The 9618-nt window shown below is 60.8% G+C and overlaps 1 protein-coding gene across 1 annotated transcript in view; it reads left to right on the top strand.

Moving 5' to 3' along the window:
* XAB2 (XPA binding protein 2) overlaps window positions 1-9044 on the top strand; it is an 11955-nt gene extending 2911 nt beyond the window's left edge. Inside the window, exons 2-19 of the mRNA XM_021705141.2 lie at window positions 2152-2300; window positions 2540-2663; window positions 2863-3060; window positions 3785-3919; window positions 4005-4169; window positions 4736-4880; window positions 5179-5330; window positions 5493-5612; window positions 5770-5901; window positions 5997-6128; window positions 6221-6334; window positions 7305-7467; window positions 7564-7754; window positions 7840-7962; window positions 8047-8218; window positions 8489-8618; window positions 8723-8832; window positions 8933-9044. Of these exons, the coding sequence (XP_021560816.1) occupies window positions 2152-2300; window positions 2540-2663; window positions 2863-3060; window positions 3785-3919; window positions 4005-4169; window positions 4736-4880; window positions 5179-5330; window positions 5493-5612; window positions 5770-5901; window positions 5997-6128; window positions 6221-6334; window positions 7305-7467; window positions 7564-7754; window positions 7840-7962; window positions 8047-8218; window positions 8489-8618; window positions 8723-8832; window positions 8933-8994 (2517 nt within the window). The 3' untranslated portion in view covers window positions 8995-9044. The remainder of the gene's footprint in view (window positions 1-2151; window positions 2301-2539; window positions 2664-2862; window positions 3061-3784; window positions 3920-4004; window positions 4170-4735; window positions 4881-5178; window positions 5331-5492; window positions 5613-5769; window positions 5902-5996; window positions 6129-6220; window positions 6335-7304; window positions 7468-7563; window positions 7755-7839; window positions 7963-8046; window positions 8219-8488; window positions 8619-8722; window positions 8833-8932) is intronic.
* The last annotated feature ends 574 nt before the right edge of the window (window positions 9045-9618 follow it).

Raw genomic sequence — 9618 nt, 5'->3', positions numbered from 1 at the left:
AAATAAATAAAATCTTTAAAAAAAAAAAAAAAAAGGGGGCGCCTGGGTGGCTCAGGCGGTTAAGCGTCTGCCTTCGGCTCAGGTCATGATCCCAGGGTCCTGGGATCGAGTCCCGCATCGGGCTCCTGCTCCTTGGGAACCTGCTTCTTTCTCTCTCTCTCTCTGTCTCTCATGAATAAATAAATAAAATCTTTAAAAAAAAAAAAAAAAAGAACATTCTGATTCATGAGGAGAGGTCAAAGTATCAACCTTAACAGGGTTTTGGAAGAAGTTGATCCCAACCCTCATGAATGACTTTGAGGGGTTCCAGCCTTCAGGGGAAGAAGTAACAGCAGGTGTGGCAGAAACAGCAAGAGAACCGGAATTAGAAGTGGAGTCTGAAGATGGGACTGCATTGCTGTATTCTCATGATAAAATTTGAATGGAGGAGTTGCTTTTTATGGATGAGCAAAGAAAGGGGTTTCTTGAGATGGAATCTACTGGTGAAGATGCTGTGAAGATTGTTGAAATGACAACAGAGCTTTTAGAATATTACATAAACTCAGTTGACAAAGCAGCAGAGGGTTTGAGAGAATTGATTCCAGTCTGGAAGGAAGTCCTACTCTGGGTAAAATGCTATCAAACCGAATCACATACTACAGAGAAGTCGTTCATGGAGGGAAGATTGAATTGATGTGGCAAACTATTTTGTCTTTTTTAAGAAATTGCCACAGTCACCCCAGCCTTCAGCAGCCACCACCCCAATCAGCAGCTGTCACCATGGAGGCAAGACCGTCCACCAGCAAAAAGATTACAACCCACTGAAAGCTCAGATGGGGATTAACATTTTTTAGCAAGAAAGTATATTTTAATCAAGATACGTAGATTTTTTACCCATAATGCCATTGCACATTTAATAGACTACAGTATAGCGTAAATATAACTTATGTGCACTAGGAAACCAAAAAATTCACTTGACCTACTGTATTGTGATACTCACTGGACTGTGGTCTGGAACCGAACCCGCAATATCCGTGAGGTATGCTTATTGAGGCCTGGCCTCTTCACCAGCTTTTTAGTGTTTAGTATTAGTGAAGTTTAGTGGTGGTCCACACTTCTCCTGAGGGAAAGGTCTAGCTTCTGTCGATCCTGAAAATAAAACTGCTAGTTATTTTACCAGCAAAATGGGTTTATTTAAGAGTGGCAAAGGATGGGGTGCCTGGGTGGCTCAGTCGTTAAGCGTCTGCCTTCGGCTCAGGTCATGATCACAGGGTCCTGGGATCGAGCCCCGCATCGGGCTCCCTGCTCAGCTAGGAGCCTGCTTCTCCCTCTCCCGCTCCCCCTGCTTGTGTTCCCTCTCTCGCTGTTTCTCTCTCTGTGTGTCAAATAAATAAATAAGAATTAAAAAAAAAAAAAAGAGTGGCAGAGGAATTTTAAATAGGAACATGCAAGCTCTGGTAAAACCAAAGGCAAGTCTGGAGAACAAAGGAGAGGAATGTCACTTTGTAGAGAAAAAGGAGTCAGCTGGGGAGGGTTGCTTTGAAGGAAAGTCTATTAGAAGAAAGTGCCGGTTCAGGGTGGTGATGGCTTCTCACTGACTGAGTTATGGCAGTCTCTCATTGGCTGGGCTGTTGCCAGGCAAGGAGAAAATCTTCTGTGGGGGTTCTGCAATTGACAGATGGTAGGGCATGAGGGTTCTCCCTTCAGGGCTTCCGCATTCCATTTCAAAAGAGGTTTCCTTATTCATTTTCCAAGTTCTGGGGCAGAGTTGAGCTATACTCTGGCTTGTGGGAGCCTGATATGCCAAAGGCCTGGTGTTCAGGAAGAGGCACGTTGTGCGGAGTTATAGCTTGGTGTCCAGGTCTGAGCAAGGCCTGGCATTGGACCAGGGAGTCTAATGAATCTGGTGATCTGGGCCAGAGAGTGGATGGCTCGATCTGGAAGTCCAAAAGAGTGGTGTCTGGGTGACAATCTCGGGAGTCTGGCCTAGAACCCTGATTGAGGAGTCTGATGATCTGGGTCAGATGGTGGGCAGTAGATTTCCAAGGAGTAAGATCCAGACCTGAGCCCTAGGATCTGGGTGTCTGGGTGACCTGGCTCTGATGAACAGGGGGACCTGGGACCAGGCTCTGAGGGCAGGTCTCTCTCCTCCCCATTCCCTGGCTCCCACAGGAGGAAGAGGACCTCCCCTATGAGGAGGAGATCATGCGGAACCAGTTCTCGGTCAAGTGCTGGCTCCGCTACATTGAGTTCAAACAAGGTGCCCCAAAGCCCAGGCTCAACCAGCTGTATGAGCGGGCGCTGAAGCTGCTGCCCTGCAGGTGGGAATCGCTCCAGCCCCCCCCCCCAGTCCTGTCCTAACAGAACCGGGCGGGAGGTCCCCAGGGATGGCTCTTGTTTTGGCACCAAGTAGCCGTCCCCCCCATTGCTGAGACTTGTCATGCTTCCCCAGGCCCCTTCTCCCAGCAGTTGCTTCGTGGGGGCAGGGCAAAGGGTTCTAGGGGTCCGTAAGGCTGACCAGTCATCCTCTGTCCCCCCCTGCCCCCCCCCCCCCCCCCAGCTACAAACTCTGGTACCGATACCTGAAGGCACGCCGGGCACAGGTGAAGCGTCGCTGCGTGACTGACCCTGCCTACGAAGATGCCAACAACTGCCACGAGAGGGCCTTTGTGTTCATGCACAAGGTGGGGGGCGGGGCTCAGTCCCGGGAAATGCACGAAGCTGGGAGTCCTGCCGCCTCGGTAGACTTGCGGTTGAGCTAGACCGGGTCCTGGAGGAAGGGGTTCTGGGTGTTGCTGCATTCTGGGCCCTAGGGCAGCAGGGGTCTTTGTGGCGGGCCGTGGCGCCCGCAGCGCACAGCACGCCTCTCCCCCACACCTGCAGATGCCCCGTCTGTGGCTGGACTACTGCCAGTTCCTGATGGACCAGGGCCGCGTCACGCACACCCGCCGCACGTTTGACCGTGCCCTCCGGGCGCTGCCCATCACGCAGCACTCTCGTATCTGGCCGCTGTACCTGCGCTTCCTCCGCTCGCACCCGCTGCCTGAGACAGCCGTGCGGGGCTACCGGCGCTTCCTCAAGGTGAGCTGGGCGGGGGCGCAACCTCGCGCCAAGAGGGGCCCAGAACTGGCTCCCTGGACACCAGCCCCTTGCAGGATGTCACCTGACAGGAAGTGGGGAAAAGGCTTCCTGAGATAGGCTTTTGTTGGCGATTTGTTTATTCTCCACATACTTGCTAGCAGCAGCTGCGTGTCCGGTACCAAGACAGGTCCTGGGACAGCGTGACAGAGGCAGTCTCTGCATGCGTGGAACTTTCTGGTCTAACCGGGCAGACAGATGCCCATGAGCTGACCACATAAACCAGGAAAACCGCTACCGCAGGAGGGCGGGGAATGTGAGATGAATGGCTGTGGGAGCGTCTCCAGGTGGAAACCGGGTGCGGATGGTGTGTGGCTTTCTTAAACTTCTAACAAGTGTCATACGTTGTGAAAGTCTTAACACAGTGCTCTCTGGCCAGGGGGCTTGTGGTAAACAGCAGGGCCTGGACGGTGCAGGCTCTACCGTTGTTGTCTAAGCCAGACCAGCTGGGGCTGGCCTTGGACCAGTGGGGCCTAGGCTGGACCTGCGGGGCCGAAGCCACACTGGTGGGACCCAGGTTGGACAGGGGTGGCTGAGGCGGGTCGGCAGGGCTGGCTCTTGATCGGGACAGTGGTGGCTGGCTGCCCTGGAGCCGCCGAGGGGGAGGGGCTGTCGTGGTAGGGTTCCTCAGCACCCCTGACTGCCGATGGGGCCGCTTGTCGTGCAGCTTAGCCCCGAGAGCGCAGAGGAGTACATCGAGTACCTCAAGTCCAGCGACCGGCTGGATGAAGCCGCGCAGCGCCTGGCCACCGTGGTCAATGATGAGCGCTTCGTGTCCAAGGCCGGCAAGTCCAACTACCAGGTGGGCCTGTGGGGGGCCGGGGGCGGGGCAGGACGGCTCGCCCCCGTGCGCAGCAGGGCTCAGACTTCTCCTCCTGACGCTGCAGCTGTGGCACGAGCTCTGTGACCTCATCTCCCAGAACCCAGACAAGGTGCAGTCGCTCAATGTGGATGCCATCATCCGTGGGGGCCTCACCCGCTTCACTGACCAGCTAGGCAAGCTCTGGTGCTCGCTGGCTGACTACTACATCCGCAGCGGCCACTTTGAGAAGGTGAGCGGGCCCGGGAGCCGACGAGGGGAGGGGGGCGGTCCCTCGAGCGGACGGCATTCAGGGGACACCCGTGGGCATGTGCAGGAGCAGAAAACACACCCAGGTGCATGGCCCTCCTGAAGGTGAGAAGAAGTGGTCCAGCCCTGCTGGCAAGCATGCCCACCTTGGGGTTGGCTAGACCTGAGTTCTTCCTGGCTGGGTGGCCTTGAACCCACCAAGCCTGGCACGGGGGTCGGTCACCTCACGAGTCTTACTGGGTGTCAGGCACCTTACACGCATTTCCCTCAAGCCTCATTGGTTCTGCGTAAGAGACCGTCACTGTCAGCTTACTGGGGAGGGGCCAGAGCTGGGGAGAGCGCTCTGGCCGGGCAGGGGCAGGGGGCAGGGGGCAGGAGACGGCTCCGGGGCACGGCTCTAGTCATGGCTCTGCTGAGTGTCACTGCTCAGAGCCTGACAGAGCTGGGCGACCCCGGCTCTGGACCGCTGCCAGGGTGGCACCGTTGGGTTCCTTGTGTTCACACGGGTGGGCAGCGAGCACCTTCCTTTCACCCTTCCTGTGCTTGCAGGCTCGAGATGTGTATGAGGAGGCCATCCGGACCGTGATGACCGTGCGGGACTTCACCCAGGTGTTCGACAGCTATGCCCAGTTTGAGGAGAGCATGATTGCAGCCAAGATGGAGACAGCCTCAGAATTGGGGCGGGAGGAAGAAGGTGAGCTTCCACGGCGGTCCTGGGCTGGTGAGGGGAGAAGGCCAGGCTGGCGGGCAGGGCTCCGAGCGTCCTGAGTGGCTGGGGCAGGGGAGCGGTGCATCTCCGGGTTCCGGGGCCGGTAGGGAGGGAGGCCGGCCGAGGGGCCAGGGTGGGTGGAACCGCGGAGAGTAGCCAGGACGAGGGATGCACCTCCAGCGCGGGTGGCCAGTGGGGTGAGTCTACAAAGCCCAGAGCACTCGGTGGGGACTGTGCGCCAAGGCCCTCACTTCTGCTCTGTGGCCCTCATCACGTGGAGCAGATGACGTGGACCTGGAGCTGCGCCTGGCCCGCTTCGAGCAGCTCATCAGCCGGCGGCCCCTGCTCCTCAACAGCGTCTTGCTGCGTCAGAACCCGCACCACGTGCACGAGTGGCACAAGCGCGTGGCCCTGCACCAGGGCCGCCCCCGGGAGGTGCGTGGCGGCCCCACCCCCTCGGCCCTGCCGCTCCCCCCCCCCTACCGGCCCAGGGCCCCCCCCCCCCCCCAGGTGCTGCGTGGCGGCCCCACCCCCTCGGCCCTGCGCCTCTCCCCTCCCCCACCCGGCCCGGGCCCTGACTCAGCCCCTCCCGCCCAGATCATCAACACATACACGGAGGCTGTGCAGACGGTGGACCCGTTCAAAGCGACAGGCAAGCCCCACACGCTGTGGGTCGCGTTTGCCAAGTTTTACGAGGACAACGGGCAGCTGGACGATGTGAGTGCTGTGCCGTGTGTGCGCGCGCAGATGCCTCGGCCGGAGGACACAGGAGGCACAGACAGTCACGTCTGCCTGAGCTGTGTACACGTGCACCCTCGCGGGGGGCGGGGGTGGGCAGGCCGGGCCTCAGCCTGCCCTCTTTGCGCCCTGGCAGGCCCGCATCATCCTGGAGAAGGCCACCAAGGTGAGCTTCAAGCAGGTGGACGACCTGGCCAGCGTGTGGTGTGAGTGTGGCGAGCTGGAGCTCCGGCACGAGAACTACGACCAGGCCTTGAGGTTGTTGCGGGTGAGTGCACGCCGGGGCTTGGGGGCGGGGCGGGGCGTGTGTGGCCAGGCCCGGGACGTCCCTAAGCTCCCCCCTCCGCTGCGGGCTCCCTGCAGAAGGCCACCGCGCTGCCCGCCCGCCGAGCCGAGTACTTCGACGGCTCGGAGCCCGTGCAGAACCGTGTGTACAAGTCGCTGAAGGTGTGGTCGATGCTCGCTGACCTAGAGGAGAGCCTGGGCACCTTCCAGGTGAGCTGCGTGGCCAAGGGCCTGTGGCAGGGGGTGGGCTGGGGCTGCAGACTCTGCCCCGGGACATGCTCCGACCCGCCCCTGCCCCGCAGTCCACCAAGGCCGTGTATGACCGCATCCTGGACCTGCGCATCGCCACGCCCCAGATCGTCATCAACTACGCCATGTTCCTGGAGGAGCACAAGTACTTCGAGGAGAGCTTCAAGGTGAGGGGGGTGACCTGGGGGCCCCAGACAGCAGTGTGTCCTCTTCAGTGCCTTGGGCGCTGTGTTAGCGTGCTCTGCCGCCCTAACGAAGTGCCACAGACCAGGGAACTTAACGGAGACGTGTCGTCTTAGTCCCGGAGGCTGGAAACCTCAGATTGTGGTGTCGGCGGGGCTGGTTTCTCCTGAGCCTCTCTCCTTGGCGTGCAGGTGGCCGTCTTCTTCCCGTGGCCTCCCGTGGTCATCCCCGTGTGTGTGTCTGTGTCTTAATCTCATTAAAGACTCCAGTCGTTGGATTAGGGCCCACTGTAGCAATCTCATCTTCATTTCCTTTTTAAAGACCTCATCTCTAAGTACAGTTCCATTCTGAGGTCTTGGGGTTATGGCTTTGACAGGAATTTGGGGGACACCGTTCACCCTGCTTCTGTGTGTGGGGGGGGGTTGGTGTGGGTGTGTGTGGGCTGTCCCCGCCCTGTCACTCAGGCCCTGGGTTGTAGGTCTCCGCGTGTACACGTTGTGAGGCCCCACCAGGCTGCCTGACGTGTTGGGTTATGTGTGGAGACTATCCGGACACAGCTGGGGAGGTTGTACACGACATGACACACAGGCCACCCCCGGCCTGAGTGACGCAGGCCTTGCCCCTTGGCCCTGGCATGTGAACCTCCTCGCAGGGCTCTGGGCTCCAGTGTCTGCAGAGCTGAGAGGTCCCCCCTGCCCCTGCCCCTAAGTCCCCTGCCCATAACGTTACCTCCTGGTGACTTGGTCAGTCCAAGTCCTGCCCTGTCATTGGGGGCTTTGCAGTCTGTTGAGGGAGGCATACAGACCCTTTTGACTGCGTCGTGATTGGAGGGAGGGGTGGCGAGGGAAAGGCCACCTTGCTCAGCCCGAGGGAGACAGGGACAGGCTCCCGGCAGCCTGGGCGCCACGCGCGCTCGCCCTGCCTTCCCACGCATGACTCCCTCTCTCGGGGCAGGCGTATGAGCGCGGCATCTCGCTGTTCAAGTGGCCCAACGTGTCCGACATCTGGAGCACCTACCTGACCAAGTTCATCGCTCGCTACGGGGGCCGCAAGCTGGAGCGAGCACGGGACCTCTTTGAACAGGCGCTGGACGGCTGTCCTCCCAAATACGCCAAGAGTGAGGCGGGTGGGGCGGGCGGGCGGGGCGGGGCGGGGGAGGGGCAGGGCAGCCCGCCCCAGGCCGCAGCCCCTGACCCACCGGCCTCCCGTCCAGCGCTGTACCTGCTGTACGCGCAGCTGGAGGAGGAGTGGGGCCTGGCCCGGCACGCCATGGCCGTGTACGAGCGCGCCACCAGGGCCGTGGAGCCCGCGCAGCAGTACGACATGTTCAACATCTACATCAAGCGCGCAGCTGAGATCTACGGCGTCACCCACACCCGCGGCATCTACCAGAAGGCCATTGAGGTGCCCCGTGGGGGCGGGGGGCCGTTCTGGAGGCCGGCCCAGGGTCTGCGCACCCCGCTGACACCCCCCCCCTTCCACCCGGCAGGTGCTGTCGGATGAGCACGCCCGGGAGATGTGCCTGCGGTTCGCGGACATGGAGTGCAGGCTTGGCGAGATCGACCGGGCACGCGCCATCTACAGCTTCTGCTCCCAGATCTGTGACCCCCGGGTAGGGGGAGAGCCTGGTGGGCGGGCAGGGGGTGGGCTGCAGCCAAGCCAGCCGGCTCACGCGCATGCCGCCCACCCTCCACAGACCACTGGGGCTTTCTGGCAAACGTGGAAGGACTTCGAGGTCCGGCATGGCAATGAGGACACCATCCGGGAGATGCTGCGGATCCGCCGCAGCGTGCAGGCCACATACAACACTCAGGTCAACTTCATGGCCTCGCAGATGCTCAAGGTGTCTGGCAGCGCCACGGGCACCGGTGAGCAGCTGCGGGCTACCCCTCGCCCTGGCCAGGTCCTCTCGGCCTGGCCTCTGCCCTCTGCCTAGCCTTGACCTCCTGTCTGGGAGCACTGGGGGGTCCACCTCCGCCTCCCCCACTGGAAATTGGGAACTCCTTGAGGGCTGGGTGCTCACACAGCTTGGGGCACCCAGAGCAAGGTGGGTGTGGGCTGTGGTGGGGGCTGGTATGGCTGTGGGGAGGGCAGGACCCGCTTATGCTGTCTGACCCCGTGCCCCCCGCCCCCCCCAGTGTCTGACCTGGCCCCTGGGCAGAGCGGCATGGATGACATGAAGCTGCTGGAGCAGCGGGCAGAGCAGCTAGCTGCTGAGGCCGAGCGGGACCAGCCCCCACGGGCCCAGAGCAAGATCCTGTTTGTGAGGTAGGGGTGGGGGCCGGTGAGAGTGACCCAGCTCCTGTTTAAGAGGGGAGGTGCCAGGGAGGCCCGGCGGTGTGGCCCCCTCCCTGACCCCTGCCTGCCTGCAGGAGCGACGCCTCCCGGGAAGAGCTGGCCGAGCTGGCCCAGCAAGCCAACCCGGAGGAGATTGAGCTGGGCGAGGACGAGGACGAGGACGAAATGGACCTGGAGCCCAATGGTAAGGGGCCAGCCAGACAGGCTGGGCAGTTTGGGGGGAGGCAGAGGCAGGGCCCCCTCCTGGAGTGACCACGTCCTCCCTGCCTCCCCCCCTTCTCCAGAGGTGCGGCTGGAGCAGCAGAGTGTGCCAGCCGCCGTGTTCGGGAGCCTGAAGGAGGACTGACTGCACCCCTGCCCCCATCTGTACTCCCCTAATATAGCCTATGTGTGTATGTCACAGTCTGAGCCTCCTTCCTGCCCGCCCTTCTTGCTGCCCAGGTGCCCATACGGACTGCCTGCTCAGTGGTGCTCTGGCCCTGGGCCCAGCCCCCCCTCCCCCCCCCCACCAGATTGGCTGGTGCAGGAGGTGGGGCAGCTGGGCTCCAGGCCAGGGCACACGCCCCACCCTCACCCTGCAGAGCCAGTTCAGGACTCAGAGGCCAGTCTCTGCCGCCTGAGGCCTCCTTGAGGGCCTTGCCCTGGACTGCCCAGGTCTTGCCAGCCGGTACCCACATTAACAGGTGGAGGTACTCAGCCTTCCCTCTCCAAACTGTTTTTTCCTGAGCCAGGGCGCTGACCTCCTCTCAGGAGAAGGCAGGTCGGCAGGCTTCGCAAGGTACTTCTCACCCTGGACAGCAGCCAGTAGTCCTCAGCCTTGGGCCAGGGCCGGGGCGTGTCCTTAGGCCTAAGCTCTGGGAAGCCATTAGTGGGCTCTAAACTATTAAGGGATTTTAAGCATTGAGGGATATAATCAGATTTGTGCCCTGAACAGGCCATGTGGGCTGTGAGGGATTGGGCTGTGGGGGGG

This window comes from Neomonachus schauinslandi, chromosome 1, assembly GCF_002201575.2.
Source record: "Neomonachus schauinslandi chromosome 1, ASM220157v2, whole genome shotgun sequence".
NCBI lineage: Eukaryota > Metazoa > Chordata > Mammalia > Carnivora > Phocidae > Neomonachus > Neomonachus schauinslandi.
This window is presented reverse-complemented; position numbering and strand designations above follow the sequence as displayed.